General features: G+C 36.9%; 1 protein-coding gene across 1 annotated transcript in view; it reads right to left on the bottom strand.

Annotated features, from left to right (window-relative positions):
* Nucleotides 1–23,990, bottom strand: part of HTT (huntingtin) — a gene marked incomplete at its 5' end in the record, with an annotated part of 85,489 nt that overhangs the window by 29,220 nt on the left and 32,279 nt on the right. The window contains 20 exons of the mRNA XM_082482480.1: nucleotides 749–956; nucleotides 5,445–5,587; nucleotides 6,815–7,053; nucleotides 7,167–7,289; nucleotides 9,096–9,212; nucleotides 11,238–11,374; nucleotides 12,028–12,176; nucleotides 12,969–13,024; nucleotides 13,964–14,125; nucleotides 14,259–14,337; nucleotides 14,932–15,155; nucleotides 15,771–15,848; nucleotides 16,424–16,534; nucleotides 17,228–17,355; nucleotides 18,065–18,191; nucleotides 19,030–19,232; nucleotides 19,622–19,773; nucleotides 21,985–22,061; nucleotides 22,288–22,408; nucleotides 23,393–23,539. Coding sequence (XP_082338606.1) covers nucleotides 749–956; nucleotides 5,445–5,587; nucleotides 6,815–7,053; nucleotides 7,167–7,289; nucleotides 9,096–9,212; nucleotides 11,238–11,374; nucleotides 12,028–12,176; nucleotides 12,969–13,024; nucleotides 13,964–14,125; nucleotides 14,259–14,337; nucleotides 14,932–15,155; nucleotides 15,771–15,848; nucleotides 16,424–16,534; nucleotides 17,228–17,355; nucleotides 18,065–18,191; nucleotides 19,030–19,232; nucleotides 19,622–19,773; nucleotides 21,985–22,061; nucleotides 22,288–22,408; nucleotides 23,393–23,539 — 2,781 coding nt within the window. The remainder of the gene's footprint in view (nucleotides 1–748; nucleotides 957–5,444; nucleotides 5,588–6,814; nucleotides 7,054–7,166; nucleotides 7,290–9,095; nucleotides 9,213–11,237; nucleotides 11,375–12,027; nucleotides 12,177–12,968; nucleotides 13,025–13,963; nucleotides 14,126–14,258; nucleotides 14,338–14,931; nucleotides 15,156–15,770; nucleotides 15,849–16,423; nucleotides 16,535–17,227; nucleotides 17,356–18,064; nucleotides 18,192–19,029; nucleotides 19,233–19,621; nucleotides 19,774–21,984; nucleotides 22,062–22,287; nucleotides 22,409–23,392; nucleotides 23,540–23,990) is intronic.

The following is a 23,990-nucleotide window of genomic DNA, read 5'->3' as shown; positions in this document are numbered from 1 at the left end:
ATTAACACAGAAGGACACACACCCACCTAGGCGTTATCTTTGTCACCCCTAGAGGACAAATCATTCCAATTCCCGACAGGTAGGAAGAACGAACTTCAGACCAAGAGAACACTCATTTCAGACCAAATCTCTGAATTTCAGACCAAATCTCTGAATTTCAGACCAAATCTCTGAATTTCAGACCACTAATGTTAAATGAAGTTACTATGGTGATTGATGCTAATGAATCAGCATAGTGCTGATACTATGTTTTGATAGCATTTAGAAACAGATCCACTGAGAACAGAGAACAGATATAACTATAGTTACAGTTATACTCATCAGATTGTATTTTCATACACACAACAGTGTATCTCATCTGCACTGGCGGGTTATTTGCTAGAAGCTGAAATACAGAGTCTCCATAGGAACATGAAATATGAAATAGTGAATATTTTGTTACAGTTATTTCCATAATTTTAATTAAAAGTAGTACACAGATGAAGCTTTCTTGCCTTAAAAGTGGAGAGATTACCTGGCAGTTCGAGAAACAACTGAGTGCAGAACACATTTCCTTCATTTGAAAGACATACTGATACCAGAACAGACAATCTATATACACGTAAAGTAAATGCAGAACTGTCTATTCCAGAATCCAAATAGTACAGGCTGACAGGCTGAGCAGAAAAAAAGCTAGATTTAAAAAAAATATAATTTTAGCACATATGACACACTACTACTACTACTAGGGATCAAAACCAAATCTTACTTTGGGGTTTGATGCACTTCTGACCACCAGTTGTAGTTGGTATAATTGACAAGAAGCAGGATTTGACACCAGAGGAGAACTAAAGAAGGATGTGTGGGAATCATAGATTGAACAAGGTCACTCAAACTTTCAAGGGTGTAGAAACTACCATCAGATCCATCTCCTGTGAAGAGTCTGGTGGCTGCAGCTGTGATTCTTCTAAACATCCCTGAAAGCAATAAAAGCATGTTAGAGTAACAGCGTTCTAGTCTGAATTCTGAAGTTTTAAAATTATTTGGGGTACCCTGAGAATACAAATCTTGTTTCATAAGCCACTACCATTCCTGGAAGAAAGGTATAGCCTAAGCAGTTTTACAAACATAAGGCAAGTCATGGAGTTTGCCCAAGAGCCAGGTGTAAACCCATAATCACCAGCTCCCAGACTCAATAAATAATGCTTAGATGGGTTTCATTACAATTCCAGTCTCTCTTCTCAACTTTTTCTCTGTCATGCATCAAAAAGTTTATCTGATACATGAAAACCCTAACCAAATTTAAAATTGTTAATTTCATACCAGGCTTCTGGTGGTTTTGTTTGTTTTGTTTATAAAATAAAGCACAGAAGTTCTAATTAAGAACCATGCTGTAGCTACTATTCTACATGCTAAGGAAGATCGCTTCAGGTATCCTACTTCAGATGAGGGCTTCCCCAAATACATTTAGTTGAAACTAAACTGATACCCTTCCATCCAATTTCTAAAGCACAAAATGTAAATGTTTAAGTGGAGAAAAGTCATTACCCTGCATATTGAACACTCAGAGCAAAAGCTGAATTTTGCTTTCCAACTTGCTGATTCTGTATTCACATGCCAAAACGAAGGGTGGGAAAACAAAGAAAATGGACAAACTTAAAGTTGTCTAAAGGTACAGGCTTTGAGTTTCTACAAAAAGATATGATCAGGGGAAAAAGGGTTTCTTCAGAACCAGTTAGAAACCAAAAGCTAATAAGAATAATGAAGGGGATCTGTAGTGTTACTTGCTTGCCTTGCCAGATATTCAGAAGAATGAAGCTATAAATTCCACAGCCATGTGGACCAGTTTAAGCTGCCTCCAGGACCGATAAATACACAATGTAAATAGCAAAGAATAGGAAAAATAACTGAGTCTCAAAACTCGGGTCCCACTTAGTAGCAAGCCAGTGCTATTACCATTCCAGCTTCCTGCATTTGCAGTAATTGCACCATCTAGTGATTTTCTAGAGTCATGAAAGCCAGTGCATGCTAATCTTTTCGCTTTCTATATATGCCTTTTATTTCTGCTAACTTTCTACTACTTTCAGTAGCAGACTGAAAATGTTCATTTCTAACCTGGCAGTTTCCTATAGTTGAATACACAGGAGTCAGCAATGCTCACATTTTGAAAAAAATATAATGGGTGAGAAGACATATATATATATGTATACCTGGACTTTCGAAAAGCATTCAATACTGTCCCCCATACAATTCTCGTGGAAAAACTGGCTTCGCATGGCCTGAATGAGCATACGATCTGCTGGATCAAGCACTGGCTAACTGGAAGGTCCCAAAGAGTGGTGCTCAATGGATTTAAATCCAGCTGGCAGCCGGTCATAAGTGGTGTGCCTCAGGGCTCAGTGTTGGGACCATTTCTGTTCAATGTCTTTATTGATGATTTTGATAAGGACATAGGGTGTGTCATCAGCAAGTTTGCAGATGACACCAAGTTAAGCAGGAGTGTTGATTCCCAGGAGGATAGGGAAGCTCTCCAGAGAGACTTAGATAGATTGGATCATTGGGCCAACATCAATGGTATGAGTTTCAACAAGGGCAAGTGCCAGGTCCTGCACTTGGGCCACAATAACCCCATGCAGCGCTACAGGCTTGGGGAAGTGTGGCTGGAAAGCTGCCTGGCAGAAAGAGACCTGGGGGTTCTAATTGACAAGAGGCTGAATATGAGCCGGCAGTGTGCCCAACGGCATCCTGGCTTGTATTAGACATAGCATGGGCCAGCAGAAGTAGGGAGGTGATTGTGCCCCTGTACTCAGCACTGGTGAGGCCACACCTCGAGTATTGTGTCCAGTTTTGGGCACCTCAATACAAGAGAGATATCAAGGTGCTGGAGCGAGTGCATAGGAGAGCAATGAAGCTAGTGAAGGGCCTAGCAGACAAATCATATGAAGAGCAGTTGAAAGAGCTGGGACTGTTTAGTTTGAGGAGGAGGAGGCTGAGAGGAGACCTCATCACTCTCTACAACTATTTGAAAGGACACTGTAGAGAGGTTGGTGCTGGTCTCTTCTCATAGGTAATTAATGACAGAACAAGAGGGAATGGCTTCAAGCTCCAACAGGGTAGATTTAGACTGAACATTAGGAAAGAATTTTTCACAGAAAGAGTGGTCGGGCATTGGAATAGACTGCCCAGGGAGGTGGTTGTGTCACCATCCCTGGATGTGTTTAAGAGACATTTAGATGTGGTGTTGGGGGATATGGTGTAGGGGAGAACTTTGTAGAGTAGGGTAGATGGTTGGACTCGATGATCCCAAGGGTCTCTTCCAACCTAGACAATTCTATGATTCTATGACAAGACATCCAAGTATAACAGTGGTTAAAAATGACAAGACCTTAGTCTATGTTCCCAGATGCAAGTTGCTATAAACTGCATTTGTAATCAGGAGAATATAACTTAAAGAGAAAAAAAAACATAAAGGTTTTAACTGAACAAAAGAAAAGTATTGCAAAACCAGGCACTTAGTGCCTAAACTAATTAACTAACCTAAGCCTAGACCTGAAAGAAAATGCTACAACATGAAAACACAGCCTAGGTGTCTGAACAACTTTCCTTCTACTCTGTAACACCATGTAAGATAACCACATTACTATTAGTACTTAGAGTTGTTTTGTAGTCATTCAGGAAACTCATTTCTAGAGATCATGCAATACATATCCCATTGCTCTGTGTGAGTATTTTAATATTTAATTTTGCACAACTCACAGTGCAGCTTGGAAGCCGATCACTGCAGCAGAACTAGCTGAGCCTTCCTTTTTCATTATTCATAGCTCCCACTGTGGAAGAACCCACTTCCCTGGTTTCAGTCACCAGCTTGATTTTCTGATTTCATTGGTCCTGGTTTGATACCATTTAATCACGTACTCCAAATCACCTTGGCATGAGTTATTTGCTATAATATTTGTTTCAAATGTTTCTCCATAACAGAAATCAATAGTATAATCACTTCATTATTACTGTAACAGACACATGGGAAAAGAGAACTATCACTCACTACATCCAGAGTCCTGCACCCTAAAGCAGGCTTAAAATAAAGACCAAGGAAGGCTCTGGTAACTATCATCATATTTTGTGCCTCTTCACACACAGTCCTGGGGTTTGGAGGACTTCATTTCTTTAACCAAAGCTTTCTTCTGACAAGTCAAGACAAAACATCATCCACCATGGCTGCAAACTCTCACAATGTAATTCAATTGTTTTCCCATTCATTTTTCTACACATTACTGTCACTGAAGACTAGGAGGAGTAAAGCTACTGAAAGTTAAATCAAGGCAATGCAAAGCTTTGAGCTTTGATAGTGAACTGGTTGAAGACCCAGAACACTTCCATCAGCACTTTATTTATTTTAAGTCTACACCTATACTTATGTTTGCAAGAAGCAGCTGGTAGCAATGAGAGGAACAGAACTAAGTTTTTTTTCTCAAGAAAGGGCTTTAACTAAACTCTGAAGAAAGAGCTTAAAAAGAAAAAAGATTAGAGGTTATTCGGATACAATGGAGCACAGAATCATGTTAAACATCTAAGAAAAGTATTCTGTATGCACTTTTTTGTTATCCGCATCTGCTAGGTAGTGAAGTACTATAACTCCTATTTTACAGACGTGGAATGCAGAGTTCCTTGTCCTGTATCTGTAAGGAGGTCTATGAAGAACCAGGGACTTGGCTGCAACTTAAAAGGTCTTGGCACAACTACTGTAATCCAAGGTCAGATTACGGCTGCAGGCTGAAAATCAGAAGGCAAAAAGGACAGTCACAGTAAAGAAAGAATAAAAGAATGGGAAGATAGTGTCATGATTAAGAAAATAAGACTAAGGAATCAGGCTAAAGACTAAGGAGTTACCAAAGGGCCAGATATCAGATATCTAGCAGAAGACACCCAAGGTAGAATTCCCAAACCTGAAGAAAGGAGCTCAAGACCAGCTAGCTGGAACAGTGTTACCTTTCTTACTTTTCCGTTTTCTGGGTTTGGTTGATCATTTGTTTTGGTGGTTTTTTTTGGTATTTTTTTATTAATTATGACAAAGAACAGTAACCTACCTTGTCATGAGTCTGAACCAGCGGTCAGAAACTCATTATTTTAAGCCTGGACATACCTACCAATCTCCAAATTGAGAAAACTCATGAGAAATAGAGCCTCAAATTTGGAATGCTTTGCATTTTTGGACTGGAAAATTTTTGACAGTTAAAAGGAGAGATGAAAAGTCACTAGTTACATTTTGTTCAGAAGGCAGAAGAAATGTGAGAAAAGTGCCTTGCACACACGAGCACAAAATTTGGAAGGTACTTTACATTAAGTAGGACAGAATGCCTTCAGCACCTACGTATTCCTTCTCAGCAGTTCAACGCATTCAGCAACTGTTGAAAAACCACCGTGCCGCTGCATGCTACAACACAAGGCATTGTTTAAAGTATTACCTGATTTGAAGATATGTATTAAGCACATAAGAAGCGTGCCCAGCTCCTGGCAGTAGAAAGTATGTTGCTGCTCATTCATGTCCACTTTCAATTGCTTGGTAACAATGTCTTCCAGTAGAATGCCAACCAGTTGTAATAAGAACCTTGAAAAACCATGTATACAATCAACAGAAAAACTATCAATGCAACATCTCTCAGAATAAGATGAGGTTTGCCCATGAAACTCAGTAAGTCTGAAAACTAAAATATGAAGTCCCTGTCCATTCACCCTAAATAGGATGTTAAATTAAACGCTACAGAACGGGTTGACCTAAAACAAATATTATGATACTCATCAGCTAAAGTCATGACAGCATGCATACACCAGCCCACCTCACTTACACAGCAAACATTCAAAATGTTACATTGTCTTTATAGTGGTTTGCAATGAGCTAAACCACACCATGACAATTATCAGAGCTCAGCTGAGGAGTGGTAACTCAGCAAGTCACAGTAATTAAGCTGTTTACAGCCTCATCTATCCACAGTCTACGACACAGTTTCCATATCAAACCTCCAGCCAGGGACAAAAGATCAAAAGAAACACCAAAAAAGGGCATTTGAGGAAATCCATCCTTGCTCCTGGCCATTATTGTTCCTCAACTCACTCCTGTTGGACATACGGTCACATTAAGGGAGTCCAGAAGCCCCTTTTCCCTCTACCCATCACCTTCACGGCGAGACGAATAATAAGAAACAACATTTTATTTCTATCTGAATTTCCATACTTGCATAAAAAGTTCTTATTTTCTAAAATTGCTATTTCAAATGCTTCCCACCACATCAAAACATTATGCCTTAATGACAAACATTATGTCAACATAATACCATCGCCACCCCTCAATGCTTCTTTTGCCTGAAGTTTGTCACTCTGAGGACATCAGCATGGGAAGCTAACTAGACAAAATAGAAAATAAAGAGCAGGACTAACTTAATAGATTTGAATCCATCTGCTGCCAAGATTCTACCTGGGCTTCTACTAAGGTGATGGCTTATCTTTCAGTCCCCGCACAGGGAGAAAGGCAAGCGTTAATCAGTTAAGTTTTTGGACCTGATTTTAGTAAGTCCAAGATTCACGCATTTTAATAGCTCCATTAGGTCCTTCACCGGGCATGAGAAGAGGTATCAGAACAGTCCAAAGTCCCTACTACAAACTGCTCATCTCCTCCCTCTACTGTCCATCTCATTGCTTCCTCCACACACACTCCTCTAATATCAACTTATTAACAGCCTTCATTCCTATCAGGTAACACTTCTATATATTGCACAATATATATGTGATTTCTCAGAAATCTTAGGGGAAAGATTAAGTTATTCAAAAGACAACATACCTAGAAAATGTCTCTTCAGGCAGATATTTGGCCTGTTTAACCTCAGTGCGATCCTCTGATGCGGATAAGTTATTTTCTCCACGTCTCAGTCTGTTAATTGCTTGACATGAAATCAAATACGGTGAGAAGGAAAGCTCTTGTATACGGGATAGAACGATGTCTTCTGTTGACTGTGAAATCAGAACTCTGAGGATAGCTAAAATTCCAGAAATCCACAGCTGGACAGTGCTCACTGATGCCTAACACAAACACAAAAAATGCAGAAGATTGACTTAACTTCAACACAACATAGGAATGTATTAAAAAATACATTTATTAACTGATTCTCTCTTCTCTGGAAACAATTGCTTACCATTGTTTTAGGAGTAACAAACATACTCCTTAAAAGCATATCCACAGGGCGAAGGGATGAAGGAGCCAAAATTTCAAACAAAGTGTTCAATACTCCTAGAGCATCATGAGAGTCTATGTGCATCTGTAAAAGAAAAACACAAAACTAATTTTTAACTATCCACTAAAGGTAAATGCAACACAAAATTACCATTTCTACGACAACGTGTGTGTAATAAAGCTGTCCTTACAGTACAAAATTTAGAGCAACCAAAAGCTATGAAAGGTCAATTAAAGTTCCATTGCAGGCCTTCCTACACAGGAGTTTTGAGAACACAGAAAAAAAATCTTATGAAATTAACATACATACCACATATATTTTATTAGGAGAAATATGCCATATTCAGAACGCGACCAAAAGACTGACTTGTCCTACCTTTTAAAAACTTTTCTCCTCCCTGCACTTCCTACCAGGCATACATACAGAGAGCAAAGCTGGTCGTGATTAAACTTAAGCAGGTAACTAGGAGAAAAAAAAAATCCTAATAATCCAAAAAATGAATAGCTACAATGGTATTACATTGCAGCAACAGAGGTAAGATGCCTCATTTGATCAGTTTTTTAGATAAATTATAGAACAATCAACTGCAAAAAGCAAAGGACTGGACTAGAAATCTGGATGACCCTATCTTGCCTAAATAATTTGACAGTTGAGCACATGCACAAATTCACACAAAACAAAGGCCAATTTGCCAGCATTTTCGCTTTGTTCAAAAACTGTTGTCTGTTCCACAATAACTGCCCACTCTCCCCAACCATGAGATCTCCTCATGGGAGTGGGGGTCTGCCATCATGGAGTAAAGAATATTAAGGGCACAATTTCACTAGTTTTATTTTTTTATCCATGAAGTAAGTGTTTATAATTCCAGGAAAGCTGTATTGAAGACAAGTCCTCTGTTGCTTAGGGAGCAGCACTGAGAATTCTCTCTCCTAAAAGGAGTCGTCTTTACTTCCCAGATACAAAGGGCCTACTCTCCATCCCCAGTGTGCAGTCCAGTGAAAGAGACATGTACATACTGCAGGGATTCCAGCAGAGAGCCACACAGATGATTACAGGCTTGGAGCATCTGTCGTACAAGGGGCAGCTGAGATTGTTCAGCCTGGAGAAGGGTCATGGGCATAGTTACCAATGTGTACAACTATCTGATCAGGGGAAGCAGGGGGAGGAGACAACACAAGTACAGAAGAAAGAGCCTTTTCAGTCATATCCAGTACCAGGAGGAAAGGCAATAGGCACAAGTTGAAATACAGGAAATTCCATTTAAATGCAGTTTTTATTTATTTATTTGTTTTCCACCTGTGTGGATGCTCAGACATACCCAGTTGCCCAGAAATGTTATGGAGGCTCCATCCTTGGAGACTGTCAAAACTTAACATGGTCCTAAGCAAACTGCTCCAATAGACTCTGCTTTGAGGGGAAGACAATATCTAGAATTCCATTTAAACCTCAACTATTCCATGATTCTGTGATTTATTAATGCACTTTTGGACTGTCTTTCCATTCTCCTCACTAAGAAAAAAATGCAACTAGACACACTGCAGTTACAAAAAAATAATTTTGACATTCTATAAATATGGGAGAATCTTTACACCATTTAATAAGTGCTCTGATATAATCATGTATGTAACAGAAGTAGAATGAGCTTCATCTAGAAACAGCCTCGAAGATACTGCACATACATCATACATTTAAATATGATCTTCATCACCTCAAAGATTTAGTTTACTCTGCAGTTATTGTTTTTCCAGATATTGCAACCACACTTTCAAGAAAATCTGTCTTTAAATATTAAAAAATAATAAAAAAATCACGATACCCAAAGCCATTATTGGTACATATATTATAACAATTATTTTAGATGGCTATCGATTAAAAAATTCATGTAACAACCTGTTGCTTTGCAAGCATTGGGAGAATAATGTCAGCTATTTGCCGGGACAATCTTTTCCATTTGTCTTCATTTTCTTTATGACATTGTTGCAATACTAAGATGAACATTTCCAGCACCTGTGGAAAAGTTCAAAAGAATGCAAGTGAACACCCACGCTAACAGGAAACACTTAAGCAATACCTTATTGGGAAAAATATTTACTGTTTCATCCATCTGCCAAAAAGCAAAATGAAAAGAAAAACCTTTTTTTTTTTTCTTTTATGCAAGAATTTTACAGTTACTTTTATGAACTAGAAAAAAATGCTTTCTTGGTGCTTTATAAATGGCATTTGCTAAAAGTCTACTCAAACAACTGGAAAAGGGATAGTAAATCTAAACACCGCACCACACACTCAACAAAAAGGGGAGGGAGGAAGGGAGCAATTTCCCACATGTATACTCTTTCTTTACCCTAGCTCAAGTAAAGTTTAAATTTGGTTAAGGAAACAATATACATTTTTATGGAGCTCATTCACCTGAGATATGTCACTTTATATGAAAGCATATAGGAGAGCATATATGGTGCACACCAACAGCAAGGATGTCTCCAGTACCTGAATGTGTTATCAGTTTGACGGTTATAAAGACCACACTTTCAACGATAGAGAGACCAAAGACACAGCAAGCAGGAATGTTAGTATATGGACTGAGAAGTGGGATAGAAGAATCCGGTTCAGACAACTAGTTAGATGGAGCACTTGTAAAAGAAATTCAAGTAGTTCAAATTCAGAAAAGCAGCCAATTAAAAAAAAAAAAAAAAACCACACTGAAAAAAAAGAAAGAAAAAGATCACTGATCACCAGATGACTTTCTTCCCAAAAAGCTTTCTCATGAGAGAGGAGATAAGAGCAAGTCTAGGCTGAGTGACTTGAACTCTGGACCTCCATGGATAGTAGCTACAGTTGTAACAGAAAAAAAGTTCAAGGCTGCAGTGCTTGCAGCCTCTCAAATTACAGGGACACCACTGCAGAACATCCCAGCCACAGACAGGGAACAACAAACCCGTCCAGGGGTTAGTTTATACGTTCAGCATCAGCAGAACAGGACAGAATAAGAACGACAAAAGGGATGGTGTGGGAAGAGCAGTGCATGGGTGGTCTTTAATAGGTTAAGTGTGTCAGAAGGGGATGTGCTAGCAATTGCAGCACCTTATATAACACAAAGTTATTCACTATTTCACATCATGTGTCTACAGAGTGTCATTTCATATAGTTATATTAGTCATTTTATGATTATAAAACTACAAATTCAAAAGAAAATGTGGATACACAAAATTACCCCAATCTGAACATACAGTTCCAGCAAATTATTTTGACAAGATGTACTGTCTTTTCTTCCAACTATTCTGAGAAAATACACTGCTTACATTAGCATACACTAGAATTGTATTTTCACATGATGAAAGTAAAAGCACATTAAGTTTGTTAAGCACCTGAATAAGCAATAAGATCCCATGTTAATTATGTCATTTCTCTCAAAATTGTTTAAAAGAAAAACATAAAAGTAAAGTGTATTGAAGAAAGTTATTCTTCTACTACTACAAGACAGAAAAATGTGTTCCAGACCCATGAGGTCTGGGGCAAAGTAGTAAATGCTAACAACTGTCTAACTACCAGTTTAATGAACTTATTCAAATAATTCATATTTTAGAATGTTATTGAAGATACTGCTATTGTACAGCAATACCTAAATCATCTCTATGCAGCACCTTTCTTACTTTTACCCCATCCTCTCTTCCACTTTTACCCCCATTCTTTTAAGTTTCTTGAATCACGATTTATTACAAGTCTCTACTAACCTTCTGCTCATTCAATCTGCAACACAACCAAGATTGTTATCTTAACTGCAGGTTTTCAGTGTTTTGTTACCTAGGCTTGACTATAAAATCCCACAGACATGTTATTTGACTCGAAATACTGATTTGTATTGCGGCAGCTTTCCCCTACCCCCAAAAATACTCTCTCTGTGAAGAAAGATCACACACAGAGTCCAGCTATTCAAGTTTTGTATAGAAAATCATTAGTGTTGCCTGAAGCATTTTTAGCAAAGCAATGTTACCCTTTTATAGACCATAAACAGGAACAAGAGTCATCCTCTCTTACCTGATGGTACTGAATAAGTCTCAGCAGCATTGAAACTACGACCTCCTTTTGTGTTTCCAACTCTTTTCCAGCATCAGCTTTATTTGTTCCTCTTAACACAAAGAGATCATGAACAATAGGTTGCAGAGCTGGTATTGCTGAAATGAGATTTGTTTGTTATAGCATGAGACAAGTCACTCTTGAGCGGTGTTTTGTTGTTCTAAGGGTTCAGCTACTGAAAGTAAACTGTGCTTTAGTTTAATAAAGGTTTTATCCATCCCTAAAAAAAGAAAACCTCAAAAATAACCCCCAAAACACCAAACTTGTCATGCATAATGATGTCTATCTTTTAACTTCTAGTAGAAAATTTGTATTATGGACATATTTGCCTATTCTCATAGAGCTAAAATAGATGTTTTTATAAAGTATTTTTCAGCAGAATCACTGGAAAATATGAGAGATGCTTCTACTTAAAGGCTGAAAGTGAAGGGAAAGGTAAGGGCCTAAAGATTAAAATCAAAGCCTTTAAAGTACTGCTATGTGTGAACTTATTACCTAATAAAATTTCAAATAAAAGCTTTTTTGCTATTATGTGCAGTGCAAAATATGGGGTAGCAGTGTTAGTAAGGTACAATAAACTTCCTGAAGGAACTAAGTGAGACTTATTTCATGTACTAAAAATTTAAAAGCTTGTGTCTTCTGGAACAATCAGTATGATTACAGTTTTCTATAGCTTAGTATTCAATACAATTTTTATTACTGAACTATTATTAATAGTAGTGTTGGTGCCCTTTTTTTTAATTTTTATTACCATGTGTAACAGCTTTCCTCCCACTGGCCATGATACCATCACATAGCTGAATGATCTTAGGAATTCCAATTATCTGTTTGGAATGATACCTCTCGTAAGACAGCAACACCAGGAAAAAAAAGATGTTAGGAATAATTGCTTCAGACTCCCTGAAAACAAAAAACCAAAAGTGTCAAGTTTGAATTGCACAACTCTGTTCAGTAACAGTGAATCTTCTTACAGTAAGATTTTTTTTAAGAACGTATTGTTCTGCTTTCATATAGTATTTCTATAATTTTTGTGCCTTGTTCTTTACTATGTTTTCTTTTCCAAGGGATTTCTTTCAAGTTTTGACCACTACACAGTTACTAATATTATAACATGCTAACTAATGCATATGACACACATTGGAGTATTTCTGCAGGACACCCACAGAGCAAAAAACCCCACTTATCCTTCATACAAACTCAAGTGTGAGGGAAAGAAGAAAGATCTGAGAACAAAAATTCCACTGCATTCCTTATGATCTTGGTACTACACAAAATGTAACAAGTGATCAGAATACAAATGGATTCACACTGAATCCACAATAGGAAGTAGCAGCTCTCACTTCAGCAACTGAATCCCAGCAATGAAATGCTGATTCCTGAAAGCACAGTTGCAGGGGTGGTGGCATGTCATAAAGGAATGGTTTTACAATACCAAATGGTGAAACAGCACAACATAGCTTAAGATTGTTGGGTTTTTTTTCCATGCTACTTCCCGACTTCTTCAGCCACATGGAATTTAAATCATCTGAAAGGGCTACCACTGGTGCCAGAGAACAACCAACCACATTTGCCCAGAAGGTAACTCTCCCTTTCTCACATGGCAGAAACAACCAGCATAACTAAACAGTACATGCTTCAGAATAAGACAGTTGTAAACCCACACTGTTCAAAGGATCTTTGCTAATTTCATACCTGAACTGTCCTACTTCAATGTATTCAAACTGCTTTAGCACAAATCCAATAAACACCTAAAGAGGGAATAAAGTGTACAACAGATATGGAGACATTAATTCCCATTTGAAACCATTTTGACAGAGATATAAAAGAGCATGTTTTGGAAGGAGAGACAGGAAAGATAGACACTAAAAATCATTTTTACTTGTAATTCATTCTAACATGTTATGAGGTGTTCCCTCTACAGTTACAGAAGATGGCAAGAATCTTGTTGTTAGAGCTTATTACGGTTTGCATGAACTTATGCCACATTTCACCTAGAGTCTCCATATTTTTAAGTATAACTTTCTCACTCATGTAACATACAATATTTGAGGCATTACAGTCAAGAAGTTAAGAATGAACCAAATATCTAGCCCTAAACCAAGACAAAATCCTAAGTATTCATGCATTGAAAAGCTTTATCTGTGCATGAACTTACAGGAAAGTTACATATGGCAACTCATACTAGTTTATAAACCCCAAAATACCATAGTAAAAAGACTTAAAATTTATGTTACAAATTTACTGCTTATACGGATAATCACAGATTACTGTATTTGCCACTATTTTCCCCCTGCCACTAAAATCAAATAGTGGTTGTCAACTCTGATGCTCACTATCAGTCACACGGAAGTCCATACTCTCAATATAGAAAGAAGGTATTTCTATTTATAAATGAAGTTTTACTTAATAACACTGATTGCATCGTCCACATCATCTTATTCCTAAAGTCAATCTGATGAACACTTCTTATACAGTTGTTGCAGAGCTTAGAAAGTAATTTTTATGCAATAGAAAAACAGAAACTTGAAGCTCTCTGGTTGGGAGGGAATTGAGTCTCTGCTTCCTTTAAGTCTTTGTTTTCACCTATAGTACAATAAATGGATTGTTGCAAGTATTTTTGCCGCAAATATTAAGCCCACTGTTGAGACCCTTGTATTAGAAATTTGAAAAAATGGTGATGTACCAACCTGATCTGAATCCAGAAGACAGTAGTTAACTCGTAGCTGAACCAGTTGAGCAAGCAAGTCTAGAACTTGTCTCTGCAGCTGCACTGATGTTGTTGTAGTATATTGTTTCAATGCTTTTATGACAAGGGGTTCAAATAAACGAATGTGACTGTGAATAGCATTCTGTAATAGAGAGATTTTAAAGTAATCTAATATCTGAACAGGTCTGATTCAAAACCAAATTACATTTTAAAAGGAGGGAAAAAAGTTTTAAATCTAAGCTACAGTTCTTTCAGGAGTACATAGATACAAGTACCTTATCAGCACGATGTTTTGCTGCACTGGCAATGCTAGTTTTCAGCTGCGTAGAAACTTTTTGTAGCACATCAAACCATCTGTCATTAAAAACAAACAAACAAAAACACCCATATATATTAAAAGAATGAAGTGACAAACACGATCTCCTTAGGTGCACATTGTTTTACCAATGCCAACTTTTCTTTATATACTTGACTGCTTCAAGAATCTTAGTAAAACAAAAGAGCAACTGAAACAACCTACAGTACATTTTGATCAGTTCACATAGATTTGTGGACAACAAACATCTAGTAGAGAAAGAATTTCTGGTCTTTGCTTAGTCACCCTTCTGCCTTTCTTTTAAGGCTACTGACTATTTGCTATAATAATGAAATAGTTTTTATTTGCTAAAATATAAGCATTTAAAACTATTATGCTTTTAAAAAAATTAAGTGATACCCATTTTAATGATTTGGCTTTGGTTTGGAAAACACAGTAGTGATAATTAATAGTGTTGCATTCAGGATCTCACAACCAAGACAAATTACTCTGCTTAAGCCTACAAGAAATAAATAACATGCAATACTGTAACTTCAAGTTACTGAGCTCCCCTATGATACTTGCATTTATGAAAAACAATAAAAATAGATTCTAATTCAAGCTAATATTATATCATAAGGGAAGAAAGTTACCCTGAAGCATCGTGTTCCTGCTCAGCCTGGACCATGTTCCTTAGACTAGCATCAGCAAGGGCCTGTGTAAAATGTGTGTACGGTGCCATGAAGCAATAATGATAGAGACCAGGTCTCAAATTGGAAGAACCTAAGCGTTGAGCTTTGCCTTGAGCTTTGTTGGGGTTTGAAGACAAGCCATCGTACTGAGAAGCCAGATTTGTCCCAAACAATGTTTTCAATAACTAGAGAAGAAAATTGGAAGGAAAAAAGTTAACATTCCAGGAAAAAAAAATTGACTCCCCATCTTCCCAAAGGACTTAAGAGGAAAGGTCAGTGCAAAAAACAGAAAAAAGCTGGAAAAAAGAAGCAATCCACACACTATCCCAAAACATACGGTTGTTTTTCCAACCAAAGCTATTTCCATACGACTACTCAAAATAGTCTATACTAAAGCTCACCTCCCACCAAAATTAAACTTTGATGACTTGAACCCAAACATTTAACTGGAAGTCTGCAAGAAATCCATCAGTAAGGCAGTTCTTTGCTTTCCAGGTTTTTGACATAGTTAACTGGCTACAGAACACATTTGGGAAGACAGGAAATGAATTTGTTTTCTGAGCATTAGCTAAAATAGTTCTTTGAATTGGAAGAAGTTCAAGAAGAAACTAATACTCAGATGGTATCAAGTTTCAGAATAAGTCATGAAAATTAAAGAAAACATGCTGTGTTTGCTCCACCTGAGCTACAGTTCCCTCACACCGCTTCCCTTAAAAGAATGGCTAGTCTTAGTATCCCATTTATAACCACAGGACATCAGGATTAACCCTCCCGTAACACACAAAAAATTACCTCCCTACCTGCTGTACACAAACTGTTGCCATTGTTGGTTCTCTGTTGAAACATGATTTTAGGTATCCCAAAATTTCTTCTACACACTAGAAAAGCAAAAAAACAAGTTCACCTATTTGCATTAATCTTCATTATGTAAAGCATTACTATGACAACTGGACAACAGCACAGGGTGGGTTTTTTTACTAAGTAAAATTACACTAATTTAAGGGAAATCGTGGAATTATGTAAAGAAATAAAAATGCAAGATCTGCCTCCTAGTCTTAAAACAACACAATGCCTAACACTACAGATAAGGAGAAAAAAATATCAAAACAGAGGAGGAAGGAGAGCAGTATGCCTTCTGACATTTTGTATATTTAACATGAGTATATTTAAACATATTAGTATAGTAAGAATGACTGAAGGCAAACCATTTTGCTAGCAAGAAAAATCTCCACATGAAATTTAAACACCAAAAAAATTACTCCAGTTTTCAACAGCACCAATTTAACCCGGAAAATCTGCTTTAGCACTTTACCCAACATTGTGGCAGCACAATGCTTCTAAGACTACTGTCTCTCTCAACAGTACCAACTTTAAAATCAATGATATGTCCTTTTTTCCAGTAAGGACCACAGATATTGGACAACTTTACTACAAAAGAAAAAACATCTTATACCTTTCCAATGTCTTGAAGAGTAGCAAGTTCCAAGATTTGAGACAGAACATCTAAGGCAGACCGTAAGAAACATCCAAACTTTTCATTACTGTTCTGGAGATCCAAAGTAACCTGGTCCCAAAAAGTACAACCACACTTTTTCTTAATAAATACTTGACAAGGAGATTACAGAAAGAAGCGGATACTGACACAAAATGATCTTTTGCCTAAAATTTCAGCATAGTTCAATCAGCACTACTGACAGCTTAGACTCCCTTATGAATTGCTGGAAAGGTAGGACTTCATTTTGACTAACAAAAAGAAAGGGATCTTCTAGCTTGAGGAAGTTACAGCATCCAGGAAGGCCTAAGAAGTTCGCAAATAATGCAGAATGGATAATGTATTTCTCAGAAACACAGTAGGTGTTATAAGAACATAGCCGCTGAAGTGTACAAATCAGACCACCAAGCCTCTAGGGAATGCATCTTCCGTTCCCTGAACTAATGAGGAAAAAGCTTATCCACCCTGGAATAAACTATGGAGAGAACAGACACTGGGATCCATTCAGCATTGCCAAGCCAGCGAAGGGTTGTTTGATACCAGCACTAGTGACAGCAGAGAAACAAGCAGTAGGGTGACAATGCCTATCAGGGCTTTTTGTTTGGTTGTTTTTTGATTTTATTGGTGGCGGTAGTGCTTTTTTTTTGTGGATAAACTGTTTACACAGCCAAACAAGCGATCGATACAAGCAGAGCCATGTTTAAAAGAAACACAAAGTGGTTACCCAACCACATTCTAATTCAAACAAACAATATCATGCAGTACCTTATAATTAGCATGGGTTGCTTTCAAGACATCGTACAATTTCAGATATGATGGAAGATGATAAAAGCTTCCTACTGAAGACGATTTACTTGTTGGAACAGGCCCAGTAGCATCAGTTTGTCTAGTAGCTTAAAAATACATCATAGATTAGAACAATATACTTTTTCTAGGGTGCTCATGACACGTATACTTAACATAATTTACCATATCTGAATTATTAGACAGCATGAATTTTTCAATCCACATGCATATTTTTTAAACCGCAAAAACACATGCTGTATGCCTAGAAAATGAACTAGCACACCAAGACACTAGTCCTCCGAGATAAAAGAAATTAACCCAGAGGGCTTATTATTGAAGTGCAAGTACAATTTACAAAACAGAATTAACACCCATTTCCTTCAGTCATTACTAAGAAAAAAACACGTTTTCAAGATTCAGAATCTTGTTTCAAAGAGCACTGTAAGCTACTCCTGCCAAAAGATGCAAAGCAACTTTCAAACGTCTTTTAAGTAAAATACATGCAAAAATTACTTCTTAATCTTAGTCATTAGCTGAGTAGATTCAGAAACACAGTGAGGAAAAGGATTCGCAAGCACCTTCCTTCTGAAAAGTACAGTTAATTTTCATAAAAAACAAAACAGTAAAGCAGCCCCAACCCACAGCTGTCTTTCCTGCAACATAGTACTGAAAAGAACTTCTGACAGTAGGTCTGCCAGCTGTTTGAACTAAAACTTCAGAAAACAAGTTACTCAGTTTTATTTCTTCTCTCTATGCCGTAACTGTTCTTAGGTGGGGATGGTAAGTGGGAAGGTCAATAGGAGTAAGTGTGCTTACCTGGACTCGTTTCACCACCCTTTTTAGGGCTCATCGGCACAGATGCCTGTTCGACAGACTCCCTCTCTTTCCCCTTCCTCCGAATTGGACTAAGAGAAGGTGGGTTTGTGAGAGAAGGTAATGCTGCCTGGAATTAAAAGAAGCTTTATTAATTTGTATGCACAAGTAGCTTTTCTTCTTCTACACAAATACAAGCATATTCCTCCTTTGTTTAAACTCTCCTTTATTTGACTGTCAGTTAAATTAAGATGTCTCAGCTCCCAGGTTCAGGACATGAATTTCCTGAGTGAAAAGGAAAAAGCTTAATATATTCCCTACTTTCTTTCTCAACTTCAGCATAAGCCAGTGAGATGGAATTAGAGCTCAATAACTACAATTTCTTTTGATTCCAGACAAAGGAGTGTCAAAAAAACATTTTCATAATTTTAGAATATGAAGAAATCACCAATCCTAATAACATTGCCTTACAGTCACTAAATCAGTCCCAAAACGTAGTTGCCTCAAAACAAAACCCCAAACCCAAGAGTACCTAATATGAGCTGTTTCAGAAGTCAAAATATTTTGCAGGATATTCAAAACATAGAAGAGTTATTTTAAGACCCAAAAACAGCTCAGTGCATTACAGCCAGCTAACCAACCCAAAAGTCAACACATTTGCCATAGTATGCAATCCAATACTCTATTTACTATATTCACTCCTCAATGAATTAATGTTTCAAGCGAAGTCACCAGGAACAAAAGGTTCAAAGTTTTGGGTACTATTATAAACACTGCAGAACTAAAAAACTTGTTACATGGAAGAATAATATGCATGTTCTTTTCATGTTACTTGCATTCACATAGTGGAGTCATATTATCAAGGTATTAGATAGTTGCCTGTATCAAGTCTAAAATATGGAGCCTTGAATAGGTCTGTATCACAACAGTATTTAAGTCACACAAGTTTGTTTATTTTTAAGACATACCTTTACTGCTGGGCCAGGAGCAACATCATCCATTACATGCGCGCAAATATTAACGACCTTCAGCAGATGAGAAAAGAGCTGTTCTACTAAAGTGACAAGAGTTCGATCTGCCAGAGCTGGCCAGGGTTCCTCCTGCTTTGCAGCACCTTGATTTGAATCTTCTTCAGTGCTCCAGGGATTCTTTAAGCACTTGGGAGCGCTTGCTGCAACAGGAATCACATTATTTAAAGAAAAAGAAGATAAAAACTTGGAATTAAGTATCAGAAAATTTTAGACAAATATCATCTCTATATGAACACAAATTCAAATAGGGAAAAGTGAGCCTATATTTTCAAAACCAGCATTAATGTTAATTCTTTGTACCCAACCTGTACTAAGCATACTGCGCATTCCTTTTGGCAACTAGAGGAAATTTGCAATTTGGAACCGGTATCTCTTCAAACCTCCTGGGTACAAGAAGTTCCTCCTTTATTTCTTCTGCTCAATCTCACAAGTATTTTGTTGCACGCAATCAGAATAGGGTGAGATACAAGCCTTCTGATGCCAATGGTGAAAATAACAGGACAATCCTATTTTTCTTGCTCTGCCCTACCTGCAAGCAAGTTTCCAGTCAAAATCAAAGCATCCTGATGTGCAGAGAGGTCCAGTGGGAACCATGCTGATGAAAGAAGAGACAGGACCATGCCAGCCATTCCAATGGTGCAGCCCTTCTGAGCTTCATCTGAAGGACTTGGCTGGGAAACGCTGGAAGGTTAATTTTAGAATGTCACGACGTTTTTTCCCCCCTTTTGGTAGTTTAAAGTCTTAAGAAACCTAACAGTTAAGCAGACTGCTAATCTTTAAAAAAAAAAAAAAAAAAATCAGTACTATAGAAATGCACATTTAACACTCAAGTAGGACTTTAAACATTTGCAGCAGAGACCTGACAATACTTTGTATTCTTGAAGAGCTGCTACTTTTTTTTAAGCAGCAAATATCAAAGCTGCTAGTGACATCTACTGATAAACTGAAGAATTCTGTATTTAATTGATAACAAGTACAGTCCTGAACTATCTCCAATTAAAAGTCTTGCACATATATGCAAGGCAGAGATGGGAGACATAAGCTGTAGTATTGAAATGTAACAAGATATTGTTTTAAAGTTACAAGAATTCAACTAAACAACTGTAATCCATCAAATCATCTAGATTTATGAGTGGACTCCATCCAAGCTTGCAGTTTGCTGCTGCATTCTATATTTTTCTTTACAACAATTTTAAAATCAGATTTTCCCACACAACTCAAATTTCAAAATGAGCAGGTAGAGATTAACAAAACATGTTTGTCAGAATATATGCGAATTAGACACATCATTTCAAAGCTGTAAGACTTGCACAATACTACTAGTTTTCTTTCAGGAAAAGACTTTATGCAACTTCTAAATAAAGGGATTCTTTCGGGACATTTTTTAACAAAATAAGTCACTCTGCTCTAATACAACTAGAGCAATTTCAGAAAATAAATTTTACACTAAGTATAGCTATTATTTTGACAAAGCTACAGAGGCAGTTACAGTGCCTTCCTTTTTTTTTTTAAAAAAAAGAAGTATTTTCATATGCAAGTGTTTACTTTACATAGTTACACACGCATGAATTAATGCATGTTGAATTGTACAGAGCTGGAATGCAGCAAGTCCAATTGCTTTTTGATCATAAGACCAAAAATACTTAAGACAAAAAAGAATTTTGGCAAAATTCTCATGTTATCTTCCATGTTATTATATTCTTTTGACCCAGAATGATAAATGTATCATCCCACAAAAATAAAACGACAATCCAAATTAGTATGAACATAGGCCTAAAAATTTGTAAAGAAGGAAGCAGAGGAAAGGTCAAAGGCTATGACATTGCATCACTGAATATTAGATGCATCTTAAAACTACCTTTTAAGATGGGTAGAGCAGAAGACACGTTGTTGCAATTCTGCATTGATTTTATTTTCCAGCTAAGTACTGCTTACATCCTAAACTACTCCATTTGTTAAAACTGGACCTATAGCTCTAAAGGCAGCTTTTAGAATGCATATACAGAGCATGCCACACTTATGGCTGACAAGGGAAGAGAGAGCATGCCAACAAGAACAGCAGCTGGGGGAAAGTTGTTTTTTTTGTCGTTGTTGTTGTGTTTTCTTTTGTTTTTAAAACAAGATAAAATTTTGCAATAGAGTTTCAGGATATCGGAAGAGTAAAATAAGAATAGAGACACAATGACAGCAATGAAGACAATCAACACAAATGATGTTACATCTATTTAAAAAACAAACAGCTCTACTTGTGCACATATTGAGTAGCCAGTTTTACAGCTCACATGGCACATCACATTGATAACCCAGAGGCAAGGTCAAAGCTTTAGAGTTGCCAACTAGTACTTTGGGATTATCATATACTACCTACATAACACTTAAGTATTACAGATATCTCATTTGCTGTTCCCATTCAGCATGCCAAATGAGAACAATTTAAATGCACCTGACGCATTTTATAGTTATAAAAGCAATTATGCAGCAGCTTCCTTTACCCCATTTTTCAACATAACCATGAGATCAAGGTGAAAAAGATGATGATCTGATTTTAAAGAGATACTACAAGACAAAATCCTCAAGATAAACATTCTTTCAAACCCATATAAAATTTTCTCTTATTACTTATTTTGATAGATGCTGACCATACGTATCTTTCTATTACAGCAGTTGCAGCCAATCCATGTGATATACGCTGTGGTTCCAGAGACGGCAAAGTACTGACGCTTAATATCATGACAACCTGATGTTACACTCTTCTGTATAAAGTTCTTAAATAACTGCTAAGATAAGCTTAACAGCATATACCTAAACCAGGACTTCTGATACCTAAATAAGCGCACTGTTGTTTCACAAACATGACTTTCAGAAGCTTGAGTAACAGATGAGGGAACATACCCACAGTGCCATCCCACGGTCCAGGTGCAAACTGGAAATGTAGTGGAGAGAAGACATAAAGCTTCACAGCAGCCAAACTGAAAAAGTTACCACCAAGAATTGAATCAGTTTAATCACTGGAAGAGTTAGCAACAACTACAAACTATCTTAAGAGTCAGAATTAAATATATTGCTATTGCCATTACCATAGTACCAAAGCTGCAGATACCAATATAGCCAGGAAATAATTTAAAATAAAAAAGGCAAGCAAAAAAAAAAAAAAAAAAGAAAAAGTCAGTGCCTATAGTAGCTAAGGAAACTCACCGTAAGTGCTCTTGTAGTGGATATTGTCAATGCATAGGAAATTGCTGCAATAACCCTTGAGAGATTGTTTTCCATAGTGACATCTGTTGGACTTTGCAGCATATTGTAACCTCTATATGTTCTAAAATAAAAATATTTATACCACTAAAACATGTATTTAAAAAAAGAAACACCTCAAAAATTATTATGGCTTAAATTACTATTACATATTTTATAGGCTGCTTATAAAATACAAAATCGGAGAACACTGAATACCACCTTATTGTATTTTAATATTTTTGCTTCTGTACTAGCAACAGCAATTTAGTTTATAAATCAAATTTCTTTGTTAGCAAACAGAAACAGTAGATCAACTCAATACCTAACTAGGTGCTCTAGAAATCACCACCAATTTAGCATTAGTCTTTGCTTTTTCTCAAATCCATTTTTGCATGTTCACAAGCTTTGGATCATTACTGTAGAAAAATAGCCGATTTGTATTTGAAATAACATGGTGTCCACAAAGTTCTATTGTTTCCATACTACAGTATATAAACCTTGAGTGACATGATCAAGATCATGTATGGAAGAGGTACACAATTAAAAACCTGTATGACAAATTGACAGAAGCAAAGAGCCCCCACAAATACATATACAACTCAAGACAAGACGAACAGAAGAATTTAGGAAAGTATAGTTGGCAATAAAAATACAGCAACAAGATCACACTATTAAAATCACAAGGCAACACAGGTTTCTGCAGCCATCATCATTAAACAGGATGTGAAGACTTACAAATCCTGATCAATATATCTGAAAAACAATAATGTATATGACCAGCCCACAAAGCTGCACACACTTGTGCAATTTAATGAACAAATAGGGTGACCTCGTGATGACTCCTTACAATCAACGTGTGAGTATATCACTAATAATTCACACACCAGTTTGTCCTTTAAACATGAGTCTGTTTCTGTGGAGCCTAAAACTATTACAGATGCTCCTACAGATTGGAAAAAGAATTCACATGCACATGGATTTGCAGGATTTAAATATTACTCTGGGCATTATGTATTGCAATTTGGGTCCACGTTCCTTTTAAAGCAAGACAAGTCACATAACATACCTGGTGATAGTGCTCACTGCAAAGTGGGATGGAGGCTGTGTTTCATGCATTAGTAGTTTCAGGTAGACACTGCTTTGGTCTCTTGCTACTGCCACAACTGGATCAGACTGTCCTTGATCACAGTTATAAAATAGCTTTGGAACAAGCCTTAATGATAATCATCAAAAAGAAGAAGTATTATTCAGAAATTACATAATTTAAAGTACATTTAAAATACATTTAATAAACAATTCAGAAAGCTGTGTACACTAGTTAGACATATCAAATTGTAAATAAAAACTGTTATTAAAACTCATATTGTTAAGCTGAATTATCTTTATACAACTGCTCTTCATTATAATCAAGCAGACCAAATCAGGACAAAGGTATTGCTCTAGATACATGGTAGTTAAAAAAAAAAAGTTATCTTTATAGAGATACCTACCTATACACACTACAATGGCCACTTCGCTAAAGAGTATCTCCCCCCACCCCAGGTATCTTCCCCATGGATATCTATGTGAACTGAAAACTAATTTCTACCTAAAAAGGACAATTTTTCACCATCTGATTTTTATGCAGCAAAATTTAAATGTACAATAAGATCCAGTTTTCTTGA

This window comes from Vanellus vanellus (genome assembly GCF_965231255.1).
Source record: "Vanellus vanellus genome assembly, chromosome: 4".
Taxonomy (NCBI): domain Eukaryota; kingdom Metazoa; phylum Chordata; class Aves; order Charadriiformes; family Charadriidae; genus Vanellus; species Vanellus vanellus.
Note: the sequence above shows the minus strand (reverse complement) of the source record. Positions and strands in the feature narration are given on the sequence as shown.